At 58.4% G+C, this 26748-nt stretch overlaps 1 protein-coding gene across 4 annotated transcripts in view; it reads left to right on the forward strand.

The window, feature by feature from the left end:
• NINL (ninein like) overlaps positions 1-26748 on the forward strand; it is a 73501-nt gene that overhangs the window by 25680 nt on the left and 21073 nt on the right. For 3 of the 4 annotated variants that reach the window (XM_072943652.1, XM_072943651.1, XM_072943653.1), the window contains 11 exons: positions 5497-5593; positions 9801-9973; positions 11752-11818; positions 13573-13763; positions 14392-14544; positions 16244-16411; positions 18816-18952; positions 20178-20318; positions 23931-24105; positions 25238-25348; positions 25895-25975. In XM_072943652.1, coding sequence (XP_072799753.1) covers positions 5497-5593; positions 9801-9973; positions 11752-11818; positions 13573-13763; positions 14392-14544; positions 16244-16411; positions 18816-18952; positions 20178-20318; positions 23931-24105; positions 25238-25348; positions 25895-25975 — 1494 coding nt within the window. The remainder of the gene's footprint in view (positions 1-5496; positions 5594-9800; positions 9974-11751; positions 11819-13572; positions 13764-14391; positions 14545-16243; positions 16412-18815; positions 18953-20177; positions 20319-23930; positions 24106-25237; positions 25349-25894; positions 25976-26748) is intronic. The other variant, XM_072943654.1, reaches the window with a different exon arrangement.

A 26748-nucleotide genomic window follows, 5' to 3' on the forward strand; every position in this document is an offset into this window, starting at 1 on the left:
CCCTGTGTTCAGAGGTGCCCCGTGAGTTTATCCAGCCCGGAGAGGAAATACACGCTCGGAGAGTTGCTTTTCTCTACGAAATTCGAGGTCGTCTGGAAGGGTGGTCTGGAGCCTGCACCACAACTTGCTTTCTTGATGGAAACGTAGGCAGCACGCCCTAGCTGTCCCTGCTTCTGAAACAAGTCCAGACGTTAACGTGCTGGTTTTAAAAACAGTGCCCGTAATCTTGGGGTTTGTCTTACCTCTGAAGGAAGAGCTCATAAAACTGTTTTCATTTTTTCCCCACAGAACTGGGTAAAACTATTTTCATTCTGAGTGAGAAAAAAATCTAGCATGCAAATATTCCTGAATTGGCTCTTGGGCAAAAATAAATGGGAAAAAATAACCCAGAGCCCCCGCTGCGGGCACTGCGGGAGAGCGTCCAGGCGAGTCCGACCTCTCACTGCCCCAGGCCCGTGTGGCCACTGTCCCTTGTGAGCCCTCCGCCCCCCCCCGTCTTTCCTCTAGTCCTGCTGCTTCTCTGTGGATGTAAGAATCAGATGTGGTGTCTGATTGTTTTGTCGTCGTCGTTTTTAACCAGTCATTTGGGGGGTGTCATTCGGGTTTTATTTAATTTGTTTATTTTAATGGAGGTGCTGAGGGCTGAACCCAGGACCTCGTGCATGGAGCTCCCCCCTCCCCCAGGTCAGATGTGCTTTCACAGACGGTGTTCTAGCCCCACTTGGTATCACCTGGGATTGCTGAGGGCTGGATGAGCAAATCAACACTCTGGTTAAAGGCAGCGTTACCCGAGCTGCTTTCCTTCGTCATTCTTGGCAGTCTGGAAATTCGAAACCGAGAATCACTCTGGGGCTCCAGCAGGCGCTGCTGATGGAGCAACCGTGTCGTTCTCGGTCAGGCTCCACTAGGTGCTTCGTGTGAGCACAAGGGTGTGTGGCCTGGAACTGCTGAGCTGCAAGCTGGCCGACTCTGCTCCATCCACAGAGGCGGAGTTCGCGCAGCCTGCGCGCGGGTGGGACTTTCAGCAGAGGTTTTAGGGGAAGCCAGTGTCGAGCCGGGAATGTCCAGACAGTTGTCACCATATTCCGGTAGACGCCAAACAGTGGAGACTTCGGGAAACTGTGAGCAAGATAAGCCCTTTATCTGAGAGAATGGGTTGGATTTTCAGCTCAAATATCACACAGTCAGTTTCTTTGTGGTACCCAACATACGTGACCACAGGTTCGTCGTTGATACAGCAATCTGGTCATAAACATGAAGAAACAGCATTACAGTATTCGAATTAACAGGGTAACTTTTTTACTGCTCTGAAGGTGTCCTTGTTTTTAATTCCTATTTCCTGTTAACGAAACTTGATATCAAGGTCTGTTTTCACACAGGAAGGTTGATGCGGCCTCAGGCTGTGACCTGTGGGGAAGTTCCGTGCGCGTTTTCTGTCGCGCGCTCTCGCTTCTTTGCTGGGGGTGAGGATCTTACCTCGAGTATGTTTTCTTAATTGAAGTCTAGTCAGTTCACAATGTTGTGTCAGTGTCCGGGGTACAGCAGGGTAGTTCAGTCGTACGTGCACACACGTGTGTTCGTTTTCATGTTCTTTTGCATCATTGGTCACTACAAGATACTGAATGTAGTTCCCTGTGCTGTACAGTGGAAATTTGTTGTTTATCTATTTTATATACAGTAGTTAGTATCTGCAAATTTTATCTCGAAATCCCAGTTTATTCCTTCCCACACCCTCCCCCCCCCGGTAATCATGTTTGTTTTCCATGTCTGTTAGTCTGTTGCTGTTTTTCAGGTGAGTTCATTTGTGTCTTCTTTTTCCGATCCCACATATGAGTGCTATCACATGGTATTTTTCTTTGTCTGGCTGACTTTACTTAGAATGATGATCCCCAGGTCCATCCATGTGGCTGCAAGTGGCGTTGTTTTATGGCTTTTATGGCTGAATAGTGTTCCATCGTGTGTGTGTGTGTATATGTATCGTTAACTTCTCTATTCAGTCATTTGTTGACGGACATTTAGGTGCTTCCATGTCTTGGCTGTTGTAAATGGTGCTGCTGTGAACAGTGGGGTGCATGTATCTTTTTGAATTAACGATCTTCTGGATACAGGCCCAGGAGTGGGATTGCTGGGTCACACGGTAAGTCTATTTTTGCTTTTTCAGGAACCTCCATACTGTCCTCCATAGTGGTTGCACTAAGCTGCATTCCCACCAACAGTGTAGGAAGGTTCCCTTTTCTTACCTCGAGTATTTTAAATTTGGCTAGAAAGGGAGTTTTCCTCTCAGTAAAATACTTGTTAACATAGCGTGACTGAAACTAACTTTAAAGTTGAAAGCGACCCTTGAGCACAGGCTCCCGCCCCTTCGTTTGTGTTGGGTCCCAGACCATGTGGGACGACGGGCTGCCGTGTTCAGTTGAACACCTGATGCTGTGGGCTGGCTGCACCCTCAGAGTGAGCTCTGAGGGGAGAGGACGCCAGAACGCCTGCAGGCACGGCCAGAGGGGCCAGGAAAAGCGGCAGCACCTGGGCCGGCAGAGCCCGCCCTGTTTGCTGGGGAGGCGTCACCGGAGACAGAAGAAACCTGGGAGGAGGTCAGGCAGAGGGCCGTGTCGTTCTGCTCCCAGTCGTCAGCAGGTACTTCTGAGCGCCCACGCCGCGCGGGGCAGCACCAGGAAGGCAGGGAGGAGAGCACGGGGTCCGTCTCTGTGAAATGAAGCCTGGGCGAGGTCACGCAATCCAGCGTCGATGCAGCAGGCGGGAGACGGGGAACAGCCTCCTCAGTGTGAGATGCCGTCAGTGCCTTCTTGTGGGGCTGTCTGCTCAGCCCTAGGAAGGAGGGAAGCGGCTTCAGGCGTTGTCTTAGTAGCAGGTCAGCAGACTCAGGCTCGCCTTCCAGGGAGGGCTACGAAAAAGGGCTGAACAAAATAGCAAAACGAAGCTTGTGAAAATGGCAAAGCGCAAACAAGTCAGCAGGAACTTAGTCTAAAAAGCCATGCTAAGCCGCATACCGAGGGCCTCAGCACACACAATCCCGCTGCCTTGAGAATATTTTCTCGTCTCATGTAGGAACTGTGAAATTGATACGTGGTCTCGGGGGGGCCCAGAGGGCCAGGGGCGCATGTGTGTAAGCCCAGGCCACCGGAGGCAGAGAAACCGAGGAGCCACCTCCCTGTGCAGGGAGGGTCCTGAGGGCGTGTCTGGGGGCGAAGATGCCGAAGCGAGCCATCTGCCTCCTGGGCCGGCGTCCTCTCGGGGCGCGCCCTCGGGCATCTGGCGGAAGCAGACGGAAGCCCCCTCTTGAGGAATTCTTATCACTAGGGCCTGTGATTGCTCCTCAGTGACAGGCAAATACAGCGGCTGAGGGCAGCAAGGCACAGGTGAGTCAGGATGAGCCGGAGCCACAGAAACGACAGGCAGCAGGAGCGGTGGCACCGACATGCGAGGCCATTGGGATTATTGGGCAAAAAATGTGAACCAACTATGGTTGCTGCGTTAGGAGAGATTTTTGAGAAAGCTTGAAAGCATCCATAAGAAAGAGGAAACTCTAAAAAGTGATAAAACAAATCTGAACAGAGAACTGAACACAACTTTAGGAGCTGAACAGATTAGACACAGCTGACGAGCATTCGTGCACCAGGCTCGCCAGTGAGAAGAGTCAGAGAAGTGAAGGCGGAGTGAGGTGGCTGGACGTCCCTTAGTTGGACTCCCAGGAGGAGAGGAGTGAATGGGGGTTTTATGAGGGGGGAGTAGTTAAGAAGCTCCCAGAACAGATTGAAGGTTCCAAGAGCCCGTGGAATTCCAAGTTGCATAAATAAAAAGATACCAACCCCAGCCATATTATTGTGAAATGGAAGGAAAACAGATCATCTTAAAAAGCAGCCGAAGATGGGCGCACAGGCTCTCTCTGGATTTTTTCCTGCAACTGCCTGTGAATCTCATACCAAAGTGAAGCATTTAATAGTTTTAGAAAGCAGCCAGGGACAAAAGGCGTGTCCTGAAAATGGACCGTAGCTGGGTGGACAGCTGGCCCCTCACGTGACAGGCTAGGTGGGCGGCGGCCCCTCATGTGACAGCAGAAGCCAGCCGCCCCGGAAAGGTGCCCCGTGTGCTCGAAGGAGATGCTGCAACCTGCACCCTGTAGGCCATAAGGAAAAGAGAGAAGGCGAATTCTGCTCAGCTTTGGGAGCACACAGAGGCAGGTGCAGCCAACAGTGTTTGCTGAGCACTTACATCGCGGCAGCGGGGAGACGCAGTAGAGGACGTGGGCAGGGCGCGCTCAGCAAGCACGTGAGTGTTGCAGGAGTCGTGCTGAGTCTGAGATGTGTACACACATGTTCCGTGCAGGTCAGACTTAAGAGGTGAGGCTGAACCATCCTGTTGAGGGGTGCATGCAAATGGGGCATAAAGCAGGGATGTTGTCACTGCAGAAGTCAGACTGGGGCAGGGGCTTCACCCGGGAAGGAAGCACGGGGGAGGCCCGTCCGTGCTGGCAGCGCCCTCCTCCGTGGACGGGTGGCGAGGGCCTGGCTGTTTCTTTGTGTTAGTGTTTGTGGTCACCAGGTGCCTCTTCTCTGCACTGTTCTCTAACTGGGTTGCTCTAGGTACTTTTACGGAGGCTTTTGTTTGTTTTTAATTAAAGTAGTCTTTATCACACAATACAGCTAAGTGCCACGTTTTCCTGGCTTTTTTAATTGAAGTGTAGTCAGTCTGCAATGTTGTGTCAGTTTCCGGTGACCAGCAGAGCAGTTCGGCCACGCATACACGTACATACATTCGTTTTCATGCTCTTTTTCATTATAGGTTACTACAGGATGCTGAATATAGCTCCCTGTGCTGCACAGAAGAAACCTGTTGTCTGTCTATCTTATGCATAGTTGTTAGCATCTGCACATCTCAGACTCCCAGTTTAACCCCTCCTGCGCCCTCCCCCCGGTGACGTGAGTTTGTTTTCTGTGTCTGCTTATGGGTCTGTTCTTGTTTTGTAAAAAAGTTTGTCTTTTTTTCAGATTCCACGTGGAAGTGATATCATACGGTTTTTCTCTTTCTCTTTCTGGCTTACTTCTCTTGAAGTGATGATCTCCAGGTCCATCCATGTTGCTGCAGTGGCATTATTGTACTCTTTTTATGGCTGAGTAGTATTCCATTGTATAAATACACCACATCGTTTTTGTCCAGTCATGTCGGTGGACATTCAGGCTGTCTCCATGTCTTGGTTGTTGTAAATAGTGCTGCTGTGAACATTGAGGTGTGTGTCTTTTCAAATTAAAGTCACTTTTATGGAGTTTTATTAGCATTTTTGGTGATGGATTTATGGTTCACTTTTACTTTCCTTATTATACCTTCAGTTTTTTTAAATGCTAAGTGAGTATTTGACAAGATGACTGTTTCAGTGCCGAAGGCAACGTAAGATCTTCCCCCGGGGAAAAAGCAGAAGGCCAGAGTGTCACGTCTGTGACCTGCAGAAAGCGGTGTTGACCTCTCTTCTCAAAATCACAGGTTAACTTTGAGGAGTTTAAGGACGGTTTCGTGGCAGTGTTGTCATCACAGGCTGGTGTCGGCTCCTTGGACGAAGACAGTGGGTCTTTGGAATCAGGTAAGAGGCTTTCCTGGTCTCCTTTTTGGTTCTTCCCGTGATTCATCTGTGATTTCTGGGATTTAAAATCCTCACTGAAGGACAGCAGACCTGTCACTGCCAAGCAGTGTGGGCTGGGACCAGCGTTCAGGTTTTTCTGTCTTTTGCTTCTTTATTTGTAAAATAGTGAGGGGAAGACTCCTGTTTTCCGCGGCCCTGCGTGCAGCCCTCTGAACACACTGGCGCCTCTGGGCACGAGAGACCTGCTAGTTCTTCCCTCCCTGTGCCGTTCTGTGTGCCGGCTGGTGTCCTGCAATTCCGCTCAACTCTGACACCGTCTGCTGGGGACGGCGTCAGACCCCACAGGGCAAGGACTTAGTTCCCGGGACTGCTCCCTCTCAGACGTCAGTCACGAGTGCAGGTGTCGCCTGTGCTTCTGACTGGCGCCTCCTCAGGCTCAGTTCCTTTGCTGGAGCAGCTCACAGGACTCAGGGAGACCTGTTCGCCTCCCGGAACCCTGGTTTATCGCACAAGGACACGACGCAGGGACACTGGATGCAGGGAAGGGGCTCTGGGCTCCCTTGCTCCACAGGCCCCGCTCCTGTCTCCACGATTTCACCAGCCCGGAAGCCCTTGGACAGTCCTTTTTTGGGGTCTTTCGGAGGCGTCATCAAAAGCACTGACTGACCAAATGATTGGCGATCAGTGACTGAATCCCAGCCTCTCCCCTCTCTGCAGGTCAGGGCGGGGCTGAAAGTGTCCCCCCTCTGATCACAAGGGTGGCTCCCCTGGCAGCCAGCCCACCCGGGGGTGTGGCCCCAAAAGGCGCCTGTTAACATAAACTCAGGTGTGGTTGCTCTACTACTTTGGGGATTCCAAGGGTTTTAGGAGCTGTGCCAGGGGAGGAGACCAAATCATGTTTGTTACGTCACAGTGTCACAAACGTCAGCTGACACTGTGTGCTGTAGCAAGGTGGGCATGGGGGCGGTCCCGGCTGTGTGCTGCCCCCCAGCACAGGGTGCTGACCAGATGGGGTGGGCATGGGGGCGGTCCCGGCTGTGTGCTGCCCCCCAGCACAGGGTGCTGACCAGATGGGGTGGACATGGGGGCGGTCCCAGCTGTGTGCTGCCCCCCAGCACAGGGTGCTGACCAGATGGGGTGGGAGTGGGGGTGGTCTCGGCTCCTCGAGTGTCAGGACGCAGAGTGAAGGGTCGCAGGTCCTTCCCTCCCCTCCAGGCAGGCGTGTGAGGAGGGAGCGCTTCCCCTCTGCCCTGCGGGAGGTGCCGGTTGCTCCAGGATCCTGGGCCGATCCTTGGTCTGGAGCCTGTGACGTCTCGGGTACCGGGGATATCGCATGGGAGCTTTGTGTGCCACGCTTGCAGCTTCCTGTGCGTTTCGTGTCAATGCCAGCGAGCCCTCCTAGAAGTCCCATGGGTTATCATACCTGTTACTCAGACACGCACCTGCCCCTACCCCCAGGGCTGAAGTCCGCCTTCCCACCACCTCCTGCTGGAGCCAGTGAGGGCCCTGATGTTGGGGGAGGAGTCAGCCCGCCAGCCGCGCCGGGGGTCTGGGGGTCAGGGATCACTGGTTGCCTACCTCACACTTCTCCTCCTCGAGGTGGGAAGCAGGCCACTTGGGAGACTTGGAGTGTGATCGCGTGGCTGTGGATGTGGGTGTGAACCTGCTGAGAAAGGTCGCACCTGTTCCAGGGCCCCCCACTCCGTGCGGGACGTGTGTGCGTCTGTGGGACGTGTCCTCAGTTCCTCCAAAGACAGGAGAAGCTGTTTTATTCCAGAGATTTTTTTAAAAATTTAAGCATTGTCAGTTTACAGCCTTGTGTCAATTTCTGGTGTACAGTATAGCAGTTCATACGTATACATACATATATTCCTTTTCACATTCTTTTTCGTCATAGATTACTGCAAGATACTGAATATAGATCCCTGTGCTGTATGGTAGAAACTCGATGTTTATCTGTTTTATACATAGTAGTTACTATTTGCCAATCTCGAACTCCCAGTTTATCCTTTCCCTCCTGATAAGCATAAGCTTTTTTTCTGTGTCTGTGAGTCTGTTTCTATTTTGTAAATAAGTTCATTGTGTCTCTTTTTTTAGATTCCACACATGAGTGCTATCATATGGTGTTTTTCCTTCTCCTTCTGGGTTACTTCACTTAGAATGACAATCTCCAGGTCCATCCATGTTAACTAACGCAAATGGCATTACTGTATTCTTTTTTATGGCTGAGTAGTATTCCATTGTGTGTGCGTGTGTGCACGCACACACACACCACATCTTCCTTCTCCAGTCATCTGTCAGTGGCCGTTTAGGTTGTTTCTGTCTCTTGGCTGTTGTAAATACTGCTGCAGAAGAAGCTATTTTAGGACTGGTGCTTTTTCACACTGATTCTGGTTTTGTTCTGTGTTGTTTTTGTCGTCTTTCCGATTCCAGCACTTTCCTCAATCATGTGGTCTCAGGCCCGCTTGGGGCAGGGCTCTCGTGGTTAGAGGCAGGGCACCCGCCAGCCGGGCTGTCTGGGTGGCATTGAGGGACCAGCCATGGCTCCACACTTCCCACGAGGCTGTGGCTCTGTGCTCTGTGGCTGCTGGTCTGACCGGCCACGCTGACACTCACTTCTGGAGAAGCCTTTCTCCCTGTTGGAGCTGGGGAGGTGATGCTTTTGGGGGAATATTCTGAAACAGCCATGTGTTTTCTGTTCATCTGAGAAAAGTGCTGACCAGCTGAAACGATGCAGAAAGGGCCCCCTTGGGGGCGGGTGGGGGAGTCCGGACATGGGCCCGGGGATCCCTGGAGGGGAGGGGAGAGCAGGATCAAGCTGGGTGGGGCGGACACGGGGCTGGTTCACGAGCTCCAGGTGTGCGCCAGCAGCTGAGCCTAGGGGGCCTGCCCACTTCTCTGCACCTGGTTTCCCAAGCGTGCCACTCTGCCCACCCCCCGACAGGACTTTCCTCTTCCTGCACCTCCTGGTGGAAGGAGGGTTCTTCCCCCACGTTAACCAGCCCGCAGCCCCTCTGCACGCAGAAACCGGGACCAGGCGGGGAGCCCGTGTGCTGGCGCCTCCCTCCCCCGTGCGCAGGGTCGCTCAGTCTCCCGCTCCGCTCCCCACCCCGCTGGCAACCTGAGCACTCACACTTCTCCAGCCGTCCCATGAGAGCTTGCAGGGCCAGGCCCATGGTAACCTCCGAGGGTCCTGGGGCCATAGGCCTTCTGCCTTAAGTGGCTGCTGCCCCGTGAGACTCGGCATCTTCTCCCCAAACTCCTCCCTTGTCCCCAGTTTCTGCCGGTCACTGGTCTCACTGTTCTCCGTGTCCGCCTCCTCCGTGATGGCCCCAGGGTCAGGGGCTGTGGAGGAGGGAAGTGAGGTGGTCACTTGGCCGTAGGGGTGCGCCAGTTGTGGGACACAGTCCTCGGTTTTCTTGGCCTGGCCTCACTTCCTGGGGCCCGTCCCTTTCTTCTCCGACCGGCCCATTCTGGTTGCTGCCCTCGGAACCGGAGTCCTGTCCTGGCCCCTGCCCGGGCCGCCCTCCCCAGTCTCTCCGGCCACCCAGATCCCCCACAGAGTCGGCGACATCTCTCCGCCTGCCAGGTCCTGGCCGCTCTGAGCGGATGTGGGCAGGTGAGGAGGGAAGAAGGAAGTGGAAGAGGTTTATTAGGGTTTAAGGGATCTGCATGAATCCCAGACTAAAGCCCCCGCCTGCCTCTGCTCCAGGCTTCGTGAAGACCCACGCGGAGCCTGAGCCTCCCTGGCTGTGCGGAGGTCCCTGCCTGCGGCGTCTGGCCCAGAGGGGTCCTGTCGTGACTGGGCTGGGAAGTGACCGTCTGGGCTCTGGAACAGGATGTTGCTGGATTATTGGAGCGTTTTTTTCTTTGGATAAAAAGCTGGATTTTTGGATTAGTCTTTTATTACATAACAAAAGCAAAATATGGGGGTATCAGTGGTAGAGCGCGTGCATGAGGTCCTGGGTTCAATCCCCAGTGCCTCCATTAAAAAAAAAAAAAGGCAAAACATACTTGGAACAGTTTGAACAGCACCTAGCATTTAGGACAGAAAGCCCTCCCAGCCTGGCCTTCCCCGCCAGCCTGCTGGTGGCCGTTCCCTGCGTCCTGCGCGTGAGAGCCGCACTCAGCACTGGGATCTGCACCCGCGTGCCTGGGCCCAGAGGCTGTTTTTAAGAGCCCCACAGACCTCCCGTTTTCTTCCCAGCTCCCCCCTGTGCTGTCCCACCGAAGTACGTGAGCGGCTCTAAGAGGTACGGCCGTTGGAGTCGGCCCGAGCCCTGCAACCTTGCTGGTAGGGCCAAGTGTGTCCTGGAGCAGCCGGCCAGGCCCAGCGCCAGGAGCCATTTCTGCTGCTCTGCGTCCCTGGAAAGTGTGGAGGTAGGTCCTCCCCCTTCCCCTCTCCATCCCTGCCGAGGCTCCCCAGTGTGGAAATTACATGTCTTAGTCGCTGCTCACCTGCCCCCCTAAAGAGATGCAGGAAGATGGGAGGGGGCAGCTCAGTGCCAGAGGCCCTTTGGGAAACAGGTTCCACTGTGTTCCTGGGTCTCACTGTCTACAGGGAAACTGGCCTCCTTCAGACACAGGGCCGTGAAGATTCCCCTGTTCACCCTGCAGCCTCCCCCGGCACTACCAGGAGGGGAAGGTTAACCAGCCGAGGGTAGAAAAATCTGGTGGTGGGGAGGGTGCAGCTCAGTGGTGGAGCACCTGCTTAGCATGCACGAGGTCCTGGATTCAATCCCAGGACCTCTGTTAAAAAATAAATAAAAATAATAAACCTAGTAACCTCCCCTGCCAAAAACAAAAGAAAACAACAACAAAGGAAAATCCAAAAAAAGAGCAAAGCAGGTATGCCACGCCCAGGGCCCCTGCCTCCAGTACTTGGAGTGACCCTGGCCCACCCTCTACAACTTGGCCGGCTGGTGCCAGCCGCCCCGGGGGCCCCAGGTTCCCGAGCTGCCCACTGTGGAGGGTCATCGGTGGGGCAGATCCACACCTTATGGGTTAATCGTGGCCCACTGGACCTGTTTTCAGGGTTACAGAAGGTTCCTGGCTTCCCCCCAACCTGTGGTGTCATCCTTGTCAGATGGGGCTCTCCAGGAACTTACCTTTAATAGGACGGCTCTGGCCCTCAAATTAATTGTTTGTATCTTCAGCGTTCATTGAGGCAAAACAAACAGATGTGTATTTAAATCCTGGAGTCCCTTCTCCCAGGGACCCTCTGCACCTGGGTGACATCAGCAGATCCCTGGCCTTTGCCTCTTTGTTCCCTTTTTAAATTTGGCCCCAAGGATGGGGAGTCTCAGTGCGTCTGTGCCATCTCTGTGGTGCCATTCTGCTTCTTGAATAAACTGGGAATTCGAAAGTTGCACCTCTTGGGGAGAGATGGAAATGCTTCCTGTCTTGGTGGTGGTGGTGGTTGCATGGGTGTGTGCATCTGTCAACATTCATCAGAGTGTACACCTGAAATATGTGCAGCTAACTGCACAGGAGCCACACCACAATAAAGGTGTTAAAAATACGATCTTTGATCCCCAGAACTAGGACCTGGGGGGGTGCTTTTGGGGTTGTCAGCAGGTTGGATGCATTGGAAAAAGGGCATACACACCCTGCCGCAGGTCCCTACCCCCGGTTCAGCGCTGGCTGTAAGTGCTGAGTGCTGGTCAAGCCAGCATTCCTTCCAGAATCAGAAGTGGACTTGAGCTTTGGGGTCCACTGACCAGTCACAGAAACATGGGATTTCACTGGAGTCTTGGCAGCCCAGCCCTTGGGCACAAAGGCCTCAGCTGCTCACCTCCTGTCCCCAGAGCACCTAGGGGTCAGAGACCTGCTCTCTTGCCTGCTGCCGACTGAGATGGGTGTTGAGGGGCTGGCCCGAGAGCCTGTCCTGTGATGGAATTTGGAGCAGACTGGGAGTGTGCGGGGGGAGCACCTGCCTGTGTTCTCACAGAGTTGCTGATGGTTTTGGTTCCTATCAAGGCGTCAGGTGCCCGTGTCCAGGCCGCGGCGTGTGGCCTGGAGACAGACCTGGTCTACGCAGGCCTCAGCTGGGAGCCCTGCGGGCTGGCCTCCTTCCCCAGTCAGCCCCACAGACGGTTCTCCTGGTTCCCGGTGCCCCATCCTCTGGGGACGCACATCCTCTTTCTGTCTTTCTGCAGAGTCTCAAGTCTGATGAAGAAGCCGAAAGTGCGAAGGAGCCTCAGAATGAGGTGTTTGAAGCTCAAGGTGAAGCCTGGCTTTGTGCTCAGTGTCCCCATCTGAACAGTGCTGGGCTCCTGGTCTGGGGTCACCGGCCAGGAAAATTTCCTGGAAAGGGCCCAGTGCGGGCGGGGACCCTGGTGGTCCCTTCTCCTGGGGGGCCCAGTGCCAAGGCCCCTGCAGTCAGACCTTCGGGCGGGGCTGCTGACTAAGAGAGCAGTTTCAGGGTTTGCAGGGACCGGCCAGACCCCAGCTCCTTCCTGATGTGCCGGGCCGAGTGCAGCCCCTCCCTGCCCCACGAGGCCCTGTCTGCACCCTGAGTGGAGTGTGGGACGTGGTTCTGGTCCTGGGAGGTCACTCACCGAGAGATTTTGAGGCTCTCTGCCCAGAGCAGATTGGAGTTCTTCCCATCTAAGTGAGAACTGCCACTCACGTGTCAAACCTCACAGGACTCATTCACCTCCTCTGCCGGCCCTGGGAAGCAAAGCCTGGTCTCAGAAGTGCTTTTCCATTTTTGTGTAGAACTTTGAGACATTCTAAGCTGGAGGGGACCTCGGAGGTGGCCCACCCCCAGCATCGCTCATGAGCGCACGGGCCAGGCCTTCTGTGGGGAGGCGCTTCTGAGCGTTAGTTGGGTTATCAAAGTGACGCCAAGGTAGCTTCCCCACCCAGGGCCCCAGCCCCCAGGCCGAGGGCCCAGTCCGATGGCGTGTGAGTGGCCCTCTTCCATGCTGGGCTGGGCGGCATGGACGGGGCGTGGAGGGAGTCGGCGCCTGCACGGGGAGCTCCTCGTGGGTACTCGTGGGCACCCCGAGGTCTGGCCTCCTCCACAAGGTGCTTCTCTGGCAAAGCTTCAGAAACCTCGGTGAGCCACCCGGCTAAGGTGGACCAGTTGAGACACCTGGCCACCTGTCACCTAGACCCACTGGTGAGTCTTTGCATCCCGAGACCCCTGTGCCTCCTGGTGTGAGGTGGGGTGGAGCGCACAGCCTGCCCGGGGGTGTTGTTGCCGGAAGAAGAGAAAGCAGATAACACTGGGCCCGAGTCCAGACTGGCTTTGACGCTAAAGCTCAGGTTCACAGGAGACGCTAGGGCTGGAGGGCACGAGGGGCAGACTCACAGCGCCTGGGGGCGTCCTGCAGAACAGCTGGTCCAGTTTCTCAGACAGAGCAGGAGAGGTGCTTAAACGACTGGGAGAAATAGTGGCCACGTGTGCAGTGAGGACCCAGACCAGCCCCCGCAGGAAGGCCGGGTGAGGGGTGGGCAGTCACTGCTGATTTGCAGGGGAGATGTAGCTTGGGGTCCACGCTTCTCAGCGGTCGCCCGATAGACACGGGGGCGGCGTGACAGCTGGGGTTTGCTTTCAGACCCTCGGGCAGCACCAGGCCGGGTGGATGGAGCTGGGGCTCCTGGCGGCCCGAGGGGCAGGGCCGCTGGCCTCTGCTGGGCTGTGCTCTTTACTTCGGGTGGGTTTGAAAAGTTTCTGAAAATTAATTTCTAAGGCTGCTCTTTTAAGTCCAACCAGCAGCAGTGCATCTGGTGTGGCTTTCGTAGCTCCCTTCAGAAACCCTCCCCATGCGCTGCAGCTTTCCCCCGTTTCATTGTGCGTGTGTGCGCCCAGCGAGGTTGGAAGAGCTGTGCTGTGAGCGCCGTGTCCCCACCACCTAGATTCCTCCTTTGAAGCTTGACTCTCCCCTGTGTCCATCTGCCCATCCCGTGTCCATCCGTCAGTCTGTCTGATTTCAGGATAAGTTACAGCAGTGGTGTGTTTCCCGTTTCAGGTCAGCTGCCGGCCTGGTGTTCTGAGGTCTCCGGGAGTCCCCGAAAGTCTGGCAGCCCCTCCCTCGACACCCCCGAGAGCCGAGTCCGGGACATCTGGGAAGCGCTGGGTGTCGGCCGCAGCGGCCACCTCACCGAGCAGGAGCTGGCCGTGGTCTGCCAGAGCGTCGGCCTCCAGGGACTGGGGAAGGAGGTGAGGGGCTGGACGCCGGCCCTGGAGGGCTGCGTCTTTGTGGTGGTCGTGGTTGATGCTGGGCCAGGGAAACCCCTTCACCCTCAGACACTGATTCACTTGTTACTTTCTGGCCTGAAACCCTGTGATGACTCCCCGGGCTGGTGTCGAAGGCCCGCCTCTGGCCACGTGTGGCCCTGGCCCCCTTCACACAGGACCGTCCTCTGCCTGGAGCATGCCTCCCCTTCCTGCGAGGCCCAGGTCTGCTGCCCAGCCCGGGGTGCTGCCTGCAGAGCCTGGCTGCTCCCTGGCGGCTGTCCTCGCCCCTTCCCCCGCAGGGGCCGAGGGAGCAGGGCGGGCAGTGTGGTGGGGCACTGCCCACCTTGTTGACCCTGAACTGCTCCATACGAACCTGTCCGCACCACCCAGGGAGTCCCGGCCTGGCAGAAAGCTCGGGGCCCCTTGCAGTGGGGTGGCAGCTGACCAGGTGTGTGGATGGACAGGCTAGAGCGCGGAGGCCAGGGTGGTCCAGATAGTGTGTCTGGACAGGCCAGCAGGCCGCCTGCTTGGGGAGGGTGGGCCTGGGCGGGGCTGGCGGGGCTGCTGGGGGCGGGGGGCTCTGAGCAGGTGCCTGGGGGCTTTTGCCTAGGAACTTGAGGACCTGTTCAGCAAGCTGGACCGAGACGGGGATGGCAGAGTGAGCCTGGAGGAGTTCCAGCTTGGCCTGTGTGAGCACCGTCCCCCTGCACTTCCGGAATCTTCTTCTCCTGTCAATCTGAGTGGCTCCTGGTCTCGTTACCAGGTAAAACGGGACAGTTAACTCTCGGGCCCCGGAATGGCTGCTGTCATTCTCCAGCCTTCAGCATCTGCCGCTGGCCTGACCCCTCTGCATGGTCAGCACAGCGGGCCCAGGGTCGGCTGGGAAACGTACACACGCGTGTTTGGTGAGAGGCCATGCGGCCTGGGGCTGAGCTGTGTGTCACTGGGGAGCTACTTGCCTTCTCTGAGCCTCAGGCCCCTCATCTGTAAGGTGGCCACCCCTCCTAGGGGTCTAATGAGGCTTCCCGGGCAGCTCCTCGCTGTGTCTCGGTGTGGGGGTCCTTGCGTTCCAGCAGGAGCACCCCTCACCTCCGTGGGGGTGCAGCGAGGGCGGAGTCACTGACGGGTCCGTGCCCCGCGCCCCGGGCCATGTTCCTGAATTTTATCCTGCCCGATGCCAGCTGGAGGAGAGCAGGTTTCGGTGCTCACTACACGTGATTTTGTTCAGTGCGTGTGGTCTTTCTGGGTCCCAGGAGTCAGCCCCCCCTCCCACGGGGACGGTTGCCCTGGGGGTCCTGTGTCTGGAACAGTGACATTGCTGCTCCCTGCTGGGCCGGCGCATTGGAGAATCAGGTTTCAGCGCCTGAAGTCCGTGAGACGGGAGGAACCAGAGCCCTGAGGGGAGGTGTCAGGTCATGTGAGGGCAGCCCCGAGTCGCGCCAGAGGCCCGTGGGGCGGCCTCCTCCTGCGTGCAGCGGCCCCTGTTCTGTGTCCAGTTCGGAGGCACCACTGGGGGAGGGGCTGACACCTGCCTGCCCAGGAGGCTGCGCTGTGGCGTCCTGTGCGTGTGGACTCCGGTGTGGCTGCAGGGGGCTCAGAGAGGAAGGGCTGCTGTCCTGGTGTGGCCTCGACAGCAGGCACACGTCTGAAAGGCCCTGTCCTCCCGGGGAGACCCCGCAGGGAGGGTGGCCTCGCCCTGTGGTTCCCGCAGCACCTCGGCCTTGCTGTCAGCTTTCTGGCTGAGGGACTTTTTGCCTTTGTCTTAAAACTGCTTGGAAAGGACACAAATGAACTTATCTACAAAGCAGAAACAGACTCACAGACACAGAACAAACTTACTGTTTCCAGGGGGTAAAGGGTGGGAAGGGACAAATCGGGAGTTTGAAATTCGCAACTCTTGAGGGGGTGGGAATGTGAGCTGTCTTGACTGTGGGTGTTTATATCTCTCAAAATTCATCAGGTTGTACGTCTGAAATATGTATAGTTTACTGTACAGGAACCATACCACGATAAAGTTGCTAAAAAATTAAAACTCCCTGAGACTCAGCCACGAGCCTCATGTTCCTGAACCCCAGGAGATGTGCCCTCCGCTCCGGCCGTCCTGCCCCTTCTGAAGCCCACCTCGGGTTTCTTTCGCAGTCTGGCTTTCCTACGACTCTTGGTCTGCAGGGACAGGTGGGGAGGCTGTGACTGGTTCAGGAGGAGATTAACTCGGGGCCCTGCAGGCACTGGAGCGTCCACTGCATGGCCTCATGTGGCTGGCGCTGAGCCCTGGGCTCGAGGCCGCCACTGCAGAGCCCGTGATCCCGGCCGACCGTGTGGGTGCCGTGTCCCCTTGAGCAGGAAACAGGGCTGTTCTTGGGCCTCGGTGAGACCGCGCCGGCCAGGCACGGGCGGTGAGGTCTGGGAGGCTGTGAGATGAGGCCCTCGCAAGCTCACAGCGGCTCTGTCCCCATGTGCAGGTCCCAGAGGAGGGCGAAGGCCAGACCACAACGTCGTCCCTGGTGTCCGTGTGCTCCGGCCCGCGCCTGTTCTGCAGCGTGGATGACGGCTCGGGCTTTGCCTCCCCGGAGCAGATTGTCGCCCTGTGGGCCCAGGAGGGGGTTCACAACGGCAGGGAGGTCTTACAGGTGTGGACCGGTCTCCCGCGGCTGCCCCAGCAGCGGTATCCAGGCGTGGGGGGCCACTGCCCACAGGGGAGGCTGGACGGAGCTCCCGCAGACACAGGCCGCGTGCAGGGCAGGCCGATCGTGACCCCTTTTTTCTTTATTTTCTGATACTGAAATACAGCGAATCTTAACTAAAACAGAATAAGTAAAAACTAGAGAAAAACCATAGCTTGAAACAAATCCATTTGAAAGTAGGCTCCAGCGTCGCAGGCACTTACCCCGGAGCAGATCTGCACCCCGGAGGAGGGAAGGAAGCCCCCCGGGACCGCGCTGGTCGTGGTCACAGAGGTCTGAGCGCTCCCGCTGGTTAGGGACGGGCCCGAGGGGAGCCGGGCCCTGCCCGGCCCGCTGACCTGTCCGCCCTGCGCTCTCCCAGGCCTCCCGCCGCTGGTCGGGCCCAGGAGGCCTGTGCTCTGCCCGGCCAGTCCTGTCCCCAGGGCTTTGGAGGGGCCTCCGCTCAGCTGGCAAGTCAGGTGTCCGCGGGGCGGGCGCAGCAAGGGAGGGGCGCTAGGACCTGTGTGGCGAGCTGGGCAGGTCAGCTGAGTTCCCAATTTCACTTCCTGCTGTGAACAAAAGCCTAGAAACTAAGCTAAGCGAGAGAGCCTGCCTCCCTCGCTCCCAGGTTCCGGGGTGGGGGCGGCTGAGGGCCTGGTGGATGTCCTGAGGGCTCTTCCCAGCACAGAAGGAAGCGTGTGCTTAGAAGTTCTCGTTCCGGGAGCTTCTGCACAGTTAGGGTCGCACTGTGTCCCTCTGTTGCTCTCATGCTGTCAAAGAACAGTTCCTTCTCTTTAGCCACTTGGAATTTCCTATTGCTCAGGGTTTGATTCTATTTAACTGAGAGGCAGCGATGTCACTGGACCTCCTCAGCACCCCAGGGCCAGGAAAGGCCCCCAGCGTGTGACTGTATGTGCCCCTCACGCAGCCCCAAGTGTCTGTCCCCCGACATGGAGGGTGGCTCCCTGGTCCGGGTGCCCCAGCACAACAGGTCCGTTACTGCTCACCTGTGACACTGATTGAACTGTGGGCCACCAGCAGCACACCTGCCTGAAAGAGGCCTGTCCCTCGGGTCGGAAGCCCTCGGCCTGGACGTGACCTCTCCCGGGTGCCCGGGGGAGCGCAGCCCTGACCCTCCTCAACACAGCATGCTGATTGTGCCATAGACACCCGCGGCGTTTCTGTCTCACGCATTTTCTGTGGGTCAGGAGTTGGGTGGTCCTCGCCCAGGGTCTCCAGGAGCCCACCCTGCGGTCTTGCAGAGGCCTGACGGATGGGGCGGGGGTCTCGCTGTGGGCACGTGCCACCCAGCCAGGGCTGGATGAGCCCCTCCCAGCCGGCACTGGCCTCCCCGGAGCCCTGTCCAGGAGGCCAAGGGGGACTCCTGCCTCCCACACCACTGCCTATCACTGTCCTGGGGGTTTTGCAGGCCTGTGCTGGTCACACACGGATGTGACTGCCGGGACGCGCGGGGCCTTTCTTGATCGGGACGCTGCTGCAGGGACCTGTTTCTGCCTGGAGGCCTCGCTGCTGGAAAGGCAGCCCTTGCATTATGGCTTCAGCGTCTGGGTTGCTCCACGTGCTTCAGGGACATGGGGAACGTGGAGATTCAAGTCTCCTCCTCACAAGCTAAAGGAAGGTCACCCCGTTCTTTCCCTCCTGTGCGCCCGCCCCGCCGTGTGTCTGTGACTCCTGGCCGCGAGCACCCGTCCCTGAAGAGCAGGCGTGGCCAAAGTGTTCTCCGGGGGGCCCCCGGGGGGCAGCGCTCCCGTGTCCTCCTCTCTTCCTTACTGTGGTGAAGTCCATGTGACACGGTTTTTCTGTTCTCTCAACTCTTCCGAATCCCGGGGTGGGGCAGTGCCGCTCTCTGGAGGCTGGGTGGTGCTCAGCTGGTAGGTCGTGTTCCACAGACAGAGCCGGTCCGTTCTGTGACTGTGCGTGTAGTTCGGAGACATGTTGGTCAGGAGTCTTTGTGTCCGGAATGCCACAAACCCAACTCCAGTGGGCAGAGGGAAGGACATTAGGGGCTCACCTGCGTGGTCAGTCCGAGGAGGAGGACGTTGGTCTCAGGGACCCTCCTCCAGCCCCCACACCAGTGTCCAGAGGCCTCTGCTTGGGACATGCGCCTTCTGTGTCTGTCACTTTGTCCAGGGACGGGGGCTGTGTCCAGCCTGGGTCACACCCACCCTGAGAGTTGGCAGGGACAGAGAGGACCCCCGTGTGGACGGTCGGGAGAAGGGCTACGCCCAGGAGGCAGAGACTTTGCAGACAGGAAAGGGCAGGCCTGGGACAGTGTGGACCGGTCCTGACTGTCCTTAGGGAGCCCGGAAGGGTCTACACCCGCCTACCCCATGGGCCTTGCTGTTTCCAGAGCCTCGACTTCAGTGTGGACGAGAAGGTGAACCTTTTGGAGCTGACGTGGGCCCTGGAGAACGAGCTCATGATGGTGGATGGAGCCGCTCAGCAGGCGGCCTTGGCCTGTTACCGCCAGGAGCTGAGCTTCTGCCAGTAAGAGCCCCAGGTGGGGGTGTGGGGTGCCGCTGGCCAGGCCGGCCTCCTTGCCCACCCCAAAGGGCCAGTCCCGGGGCGGGGGCCCTGCGCCCTTTCCCGCCTGCTCTCCTGTAGGCGGCTCTCGCGGTGGGGCCGCCCACTGGACCAGTCCCGTGGCTGCTGATCAGTTTGTGGCCACAGAACTTGGGGGTCACCAGCCAACCCCCAGACTTGGTGAGAAACTTAGAAATCCCATCAGGGTCCTTTCTGAGTCCCTTCTCACAAAGTTCCAAGGGGAGGGGTTTGCATTGGACAGTAACCTTGCTGCCTGGTGCCGCCCCGCCTGCAGGGAAGCCGTCCCGGTGGCTGGGCTCCCGGGTGGGTGGCTGGCCAGGAAGGAGCGGGTGCTTCCGTGCGGCCACTGGGCCGAGTACACGTTCCGTGTTCTTTGGGTTTGGCTCTGGTTGAGCTGACTGTTCAGGCCGTCGTCTGCTCAGCAGATTGGCATAACGTTTGGTTTTGTGCTTTATTGATGTCCCGAAGTTACAGGAACGCTTGGCGGAAAAGCGCAGTCCCCACCCCCAGGGTTTTGGGTCTCGTTAGGTGCCGCCAGATGAGCGTCCTGAGGGCAGCAGCCCTGCACACGTGGGGAGAAATACTGTGCCCAGGGTGGGGGCGTAGCTCAGTGCATCTTCAGAGGGAGAAGTAGCCACCAGAGAAGCTGGTGCCAGAGATGGTTTGCACGGAGCTCGAGTGGGGTCCTGCGTGACCAGACAGGGCCAGGGACACCCCAGGAATCGCTTCTGCTCCAGGTGGCCCCCCTGCCACGCACCTGGATGCCAGGCTGCAGGTGGCAGGGCAGTGGCCAGGCAGGATCATGGCTGGCCAGCCCTGTCCCCTGAAGGCAGCCAGTCCCTGTTCTGTGCTGAGGGTCCCTGGGGCCGGAGGGGAGAGGGAGCTGGGATAAATCCTTACCTGTCCTCCAGAGGCGTCTGGAGGTGTGGCACACCGCAGGGCTCCAGGCTCAGACCTCCTGGTTCAGAAACCTGCTAGAAACTCCTTGGCACGGCAGTTGGCCTCACTCCGTGTGTCCGTCTATGAAGCGGGTGCAGTGCCTGTGGGAACCGCCCTGGGAGGAGGTTGGTCAGAGCCCAGCGCCCGTGAGGCCAGCTGTGTGCGCTCCTGCAGACGGGCTTGCTGGGCCCAAAGCCGTGTCCCCTTCGACCCCGGCTCCTTCCTGCAGGGGCCAGGTGGAGCAGATGGCCAGGGAGCGAGACAAGGCCAGGCAGGACCTGGAGAGAGCGGAGAAAAGGAACCTGGACTTTGTGAAGGAGATGGACGACTACCACGCCGCCCTGGAGCAGCTCGCGGAGCAGAAGATCAAGTAGGTCCCGCGGGGCCCCGGCCCTGCTCTGCGGCTGCTCCCTGGCCAGAGCGGGCGGGGGGCGTGGCCACCACCGGCTGAGGTCCTCCTGTCTGGTCTCGGCCGAGCCAGTGGAAGCCTAGAGGGTGCACTTGGCCGAGGTCCTTGGAGAGAAGAGGGTGCGCTCTCAGGGGCAGTCTTGCCCTCACACGGGAGTGCGGCTTCTGGCCGTGTGTCTGCTGGCCTCTCTGCTCTGCTCCGTCTGTCGGGGTGGGTCCCACCAGAGCTGCGTCTTCTGTACATGGCTGTGATCAGTGAGACAGGTGGACGCTTTGAGAGAGGCCCAGGGAATGGCCTTGCCTCCTGTCGGCTCTGCAGAAAGGAGCCCAGAGCCCGAAACTGCTGACGGAGGGCCTCGCCCACGCAGAGGGCTGAGCGGGCTCCTGGTGAGTCAGCGGGCTGGTGGCGGACGGACCAAAGGAAAGGCTTTCTGACCTTCTTTTCCAGGGACACAAAACCACTTCACTGGTTCATTAGCCAAAACATTTGAGGAAGTCCAGCCTCTGCGGTCTCCCAGGCTACAGCTGGGAGGGGGCCTTTCTCACCCTGAGGGGTATGCTCCCCCCAACAGAGCTCGGAGGCTGGTCCCTTTCTGGAAGCTCTGGTCACCAGAGGGTCCCCTTAAGGACAGCTAAGGATGCTGCAGTAACTGTCCTGACTCAGGGTGTCCGTCCTCCTCAGTGCTGGCAAGGGGGTGGCAGGAGCTCGAACCTGGACATTGGGCCCCCAGGCAGGTTCCCCCTGCGACGGGGGCATTTGCTCAGGTGAAGCCTCAGCAGCCTATTGGTGAGGTGTGTGGGTGTCACAGTGTGATGTGACAGGGTCCCAGGCCCTGGAGGGCTTCCCCCTGCCCAGTGTGCCTGCGGGCTCTGAAGCATGGCCTGAGCAGAGGGGCTGCAGCAGAGGTGCTGGGGGGCGCTGTCCGTGGGGTTTAGTGGGCAGAGCCACCGGGCACCCTGGCCGTGCAGCCGGGGTCTTGGCCTCTGGGAAGAGGCTTCTGGCTTGCGAAACTGCTCTCTTGCCGTAGGGATCCTGTTACAGGCCAGGCACTGCCTGACCGAGACCCCAAATAGGCCTTTCCATTCCTGTTTTTCAGCCAAGGACACTGAGGCTTGGAGCAGTGTAGTAACTGCCCACAGTCACTCAGCTGGCAATGCCCCTCCCTCCTCTCTGGAAATGAACCCCCATGTGAGCAGGGCTGGGGGACAGAGAGCTCGTCACTTTTGGGGGTCATCTGGAGTCTGACCCACATCCTAGGTCAGCAGCTCTGCTCCCCCACGACCTGTGACTTCAGGGACCCTCCTGGGGCCAACACCTTCCCATGTGTCACAGGCCTGGGGTGGTGCCTCGTGTCCGAGTTCCCAAAGGCCGGAGTCTCCCTTTCCTTCCGGGGGCTGGGAAGGCAGGACGCAGCAGCCAAGACCCTGGTCTGGGCACTAGCCAGACTCCACACTGCCTGTGAGCCACGTGGAGACGGGAGTGTGAGAGTTGGGGTCTGGGCACCAAGGGCTGTGAGTGTGGGAGCAAGTGTGCGGGTGCGTGTGGGTGTGAGGTGTGCGTGGGCGTGCACACACACACCTGCACATGCACTGCCACCAGCTCCCACACCGCCTCACAGTAACTTTCAGGGAAGCTAAAAATTAAGACTCTGCACCAAACTTTAAAAAATGTTCCCAGTCAAACCTGAGGTAACAAGCGCTGTGAGGCGTGCCTGCCCGCCCAGCGCCCGGGCCCACCCTTGGGCAGGTGGTGGGCGGCGTTAACCACAGGGGCGCTGTGGCTGGGAAATACCAGGTTTGTCCTGCTCTGCTGCCCGGCAGGGCCCCCCCCCCCGCCCCGCCCAGGAACCAGGCGCGGCTCTCGCAGCTCCGCTCGCTCGCGGGGGTGCCATCCTCAGTCTCCGGCTGCGCGGAGCGGACTGTGAGGCCGCTCAGGGTTCCCGGGGACGCTGTCAGTGGAGGTCGGGGCAGGGGCTGTGTTGTGGTTCCTGTGGCTGCGCTCAGCCCCGTCCCTGCCGTGGACGGGGCCCCCCCGGGCCCTGGGGTGAGGCCTGGGCAGGCGGGGTGCACGGGCTCCTGGCTTGAGGCGGCCCGACCTGCGCGCCGCCCTTCCTCTGCATCCAGCGCGGCCGCCTCCCCGCGCCCGTGTGCTGCGTGCTTTCAGTCCGAGGAGCTGAGACTAATTTGCTTTGGTCTCGACTGGTCGACCTGCCTCTCCCAGCCGCCCAGTAGAGGCCGGGTCAGAGAACCCAGAAAGGGGCTTGAAGGCTGTATCTCAGTCTCAGAGAACCTGGCCTGGGGACACACGAAGCCTGAGGGCCGGGCAGGCGCTGGGATTTTGCCCTGTGAGCAAAGGGCGTTGTCGGTACATTTCCAGAGACTGTTTTTATGGCTGCGTTAGGCGTTTCTCGTTCGAAGGTAATAGATGATACGTGTTCATTGTAGACAATTTAGAAAACACAAGGAAAAGGAAGAGGAAAAGCAGAGGTCGTCGTTCCTGACGCTGTCTGTGCGCCCCGGCTTCTCTCTGCCGTGCTCGTGGTTATTTACAGAGCGGTGTCGTGTTCGCAGACTTGCTGCCGGCCCCGGAGCACCTCTGTGTGGGTCTGCTGCGTTTTCCTGACCCTTTGCCTTGGCTGGATGTTTGCTGGATCTTTAAAAAATGTATGAAGAGTGGAGTGATGTGATCAAACTTGTATTTTTAAAATTTTAAAAAAAGATTTAGTATTCTATTTCTTTTTTTTCTTTTTTCCTTTTTTTGGTGTGAGATAAATAGGTTTCCTTATTTATTTTTTCTTAGAGGAGGTGCTGGGGATGGAATACAGGACCTCGTGCCTGCTAAGCATGTGCTCCACCACTTGAGCTACACCCTCCCCTCCTCAAACTTGTATTTTTAAAACTGGCACCAAGATGTTAGATTAATCACATCCGTCCAGCTGTCTCCCTACGGGACAGCTCCCCCGCCCCGCTGTGTTCTTTCCCTGAAGCTCTGAGGTGAGGTGGACGCAGGACCAGCCGCGTGTTTCTTCCGCAGAGTTGTTGATGCGGACAAGCTCTGCGGAAGTAAGAGTCTCAGTCGTCTTCAGTCTAGACAGACTGGGCTTGAGAAACCCCGTTAAGCAACCATTTTAGTGGTAAAATGAAGAACTGGCACTGTTTTTCCGCTGCTGGACTGTTCTTGCAAAGGATTCCTGCAGAATCCAAGGGAAGCGCCCCCACCTTTTCCTCTGGTTGCTTTGGGATTCACCGTCTACAGGTTTTCTGTTGTCTGTGTCCTTGTGATGGAGGCTTACTTGTGTGTGCGTTTGGTCACCAAACGCTGCCTTTTTTATGTTTTTGATTGTGTGCAGGAGGTGGAAAGGCCGAGGGGAATCAGAGGGCATCTGCTACCCCTGCTCCAGAGGCAGCAGGGATGCACAGGCTCCCCTTGTCTTGCGGGGTCACACCCACCAGCCCTGGTGGGATTTAAGCAGGGCCCCAAGCCCCTGTGGCCGGTGCTGCGACAGGAGACTCGGGGAGGGGAGGGTTGGGGGTGGCCCCTCGGGCCCCGACATGACTGCCGTGTGCCTTCCAGACACCTGGAGCAGGGGTGCAGGGGGAGGCTGAGCCTGCTGCGGTCCGAGCTGGAGGTGGAGCGCGAGCTCTTCTGGGAGCAGGCCCACCGGCAGGGGGCTGCGCTGGAGGAGGACCTGCGGAGGCTGCGGGCCGAGGAAGCTGGCCTCCGCGAGAAGCTGACCCTGGCCCTGAAGGTAGGGGAGGGGTGACGGGCCAGAGGGGGGCCTCCTGCCCGAAAGGAGGAGGCGAGGTTCCGGGTCAAGGACCTAACCCTCCCCAGAGCCTTACGTGGGCATTCCGGGGTTGGGAAGGGACAGCGGCAGGTCTCTCTGTCAACACACACATGCGCGCGTGCGTACACACACACACGCACTGACACACACACACGCACAGACACACACACACACATAACCACACACAGACATACACACAGACACACACACAGACACTCACAGACACACATACAGACACACAACAGAGAGACAGACACACACACACAGACACACACACACATACAGACACACAACAGACACAGACACACACACACACACACACATACAGACACACACATACAGACACACACACACAGAGGCAGACACACACACATACCGGAGGACCCCCTTCTCAGCCTAACAGAAAGACTCCTGCCTTTCCCCGGAGAGACATCACCCCCCACCAGCTGTGGGGGCAGCAGGACAGGGGCCGAGGGGCTCCCGCACCGAGGTCAGGGAGGGTTAGTGCGCCCCTGGGGACTAGGGCACCCGTGGGGTCAGCAGAGACCAAAGCACATTGCCCCACCCCCTGCCTGGAGCCCTGGCCTGTGGCAAACGTGGCCCTCTGGGCCGTGAAGAGCATCCCACGACTGTCACGCTCCCTGCGTTTGCACCCAGTGAGATGTCCCCGGCCCCCCAGCCTCCGCCTTCCTTCTCCTTTCCTAACTCAGGGCTGCAGGTTCTGCCCACACCCACCTGCCTCCTGCGCCTCTGTCCCCCAGCCCCCAAGTCTGCAGACACTGCCTTCCTCCTGGTGGACACCGGGGCTGTCACGGTGCAGCTTCAGAGCCGTCTTTAAAAATGGCACAGAAGGGACTGCCACCAGCCTTTCCTCGTGCCGCTCACGACCATCCTGGGCTCGGGCTGTGGGGGAGGTTGAGGCGGTGGGACAGGGAGGAGTGTTGCCAAGGGCTCCGTGGGGTCTGAACAGGCCACCTGACTTGTTCTGGCCCCGAGTCCCCCTGGAGCCCTGCTCCTCTGTCAGAGGGGGCAGACCTGTGACAGCCCCTCCTGCGCTCCCACAGCTGGCAAACCACTGGCCTGTGTCTTATAGGAAAACAGTCGGTTGCAGAAGGAGATTGTTGAAGTCGTAGGGAAGCTCTCAGAGTCAGAGAAGCTGGTCCTGAAGCTGCAGAACGATCTGGAGTTTGTGTTGAAGGACAAGGTGAGTCCTCTTGCTGATTCCAAGTCTTCAGAGAGGAGCCCGGGTGCTGGGCAAGGGGTGTCAGTGTCTTAGCAAAGAATGCACAGGTGACAGGATTTTTTCCTGCTAAAATTCTAGAATGCAGAGAAAATCAAGACAACTTTCCAGGTTTTCCTCCTCTTCAGGCAGTGCCGGTGATGCCCTGCACATGGGCCCTTTAGTGACAAAGGCCTGGGCCAGTGGCAGAGTCTCAGTGGTGGGGGCACGGGGAGAGGTTGGAAGCCCCCTGCCATCCCCATGTGGGGAGGAGGGGAGGGCAGGTGCAGGGCTCGGCAGGGGCAGCCCAGCAAGAAGGCAGCCCAGGCTCCAGGTGGGCGCGAGGCCACCTTCCATGAGTCTGGACCATCCTTCTGCCCTGAGACCTTTCAAACAAGGGGAGAGGAGGAGGGATGGGCGGCTGTCTCCGGAGGTGCTGAGCCGGGGTAGGGGGAGTGTGAGAGGTAACTGCGCACCTGCTGCCAGCCTCAGGTCCTAGCCCTCGTCTTCCTGCGTGTGTCTTGCTTTCAGCTGGAGCCACAGAGCACGGAGCTCCTGGCCCAGGAGGAGCGGTTCTCAGAGGTCCTGAAGGAGCACGAACTCAAGTGCCGGGTATGTGCCCCGCCCCCCCGGGGGGCATCAGGGTCTGCCCCCCTCCCACCTCCTGGTCCAGCCCAGGCCTGCCAGAGCAACCCCACAGGAGTGGCCACAGCCAGCCTTCTGCCCCCGGGGTCCTCCAAGCCTCTGCTCTGAAGGGAGGGCCAGGACCCGCCTGCCCAGCACCCGTGCCCAGCTCCCGCCAGGCTGCCCGGCTCCCGGGCTGGCACTAACCCCAACCCTAAGGGCCCCTCTGTTTCCGGGCAGCATGGAGGGCTTCATCTTGTCTCCCGTGCGTGGCTGTTGGCATTTCCTGGGCCAGACCTGCCAGTGTGTGCCGTGCAGAGTGGGGCGCAGGTGGCGGGGCCCGAGGCGTAGAAACGCGGCCCAGCCCGCTACCCTCTCAAGATCACTGAGGAGCCAGCGTAGACAACGTCGCTGCTTGGTGTTAAGGGTGTGGCGGCAACTTGATTCTTAGTGATTTCCCTCCCCACTAACACAAGCCCTGTGTTTCTGCACGCGACGCTTTGGCCGCACCAGAGGATAAAGGTGAGCTCGTGCTTGGTGTGCAGTGTGGCGTGACCCCGGCCCCCTGCCCTCCAAGCCCCAAGTCCCAGGTGCCCCGCAGCCCTGCGTGTGTCAGCTGTCCGCCTCCTCGGGAGCCCGGCTGGCGTGTGGTTTGCGGCTGGGGGCTGTGGTGCCTCGGGGTCGTGCCGCTCAACCGCCGGAGGGAGCTGGCCTTCCTGCTGGGTTTTCTCTCCACGTTGGGCACCTGGAACCAGCCACCC

Source organism: Vicugna pacos, chromosome 19 (genome assembly GCF_048564905.1).
Source record: "Vicugna pacos chromosome 19, VicPac4, whole genome shotgun sequence".
Taxonomy (NCBI): Eukaryota; Metazoa; Chordata; class Mammalia; order Artiodactyla; family Camelidae; genus Vicugna; species Vicugna pacos.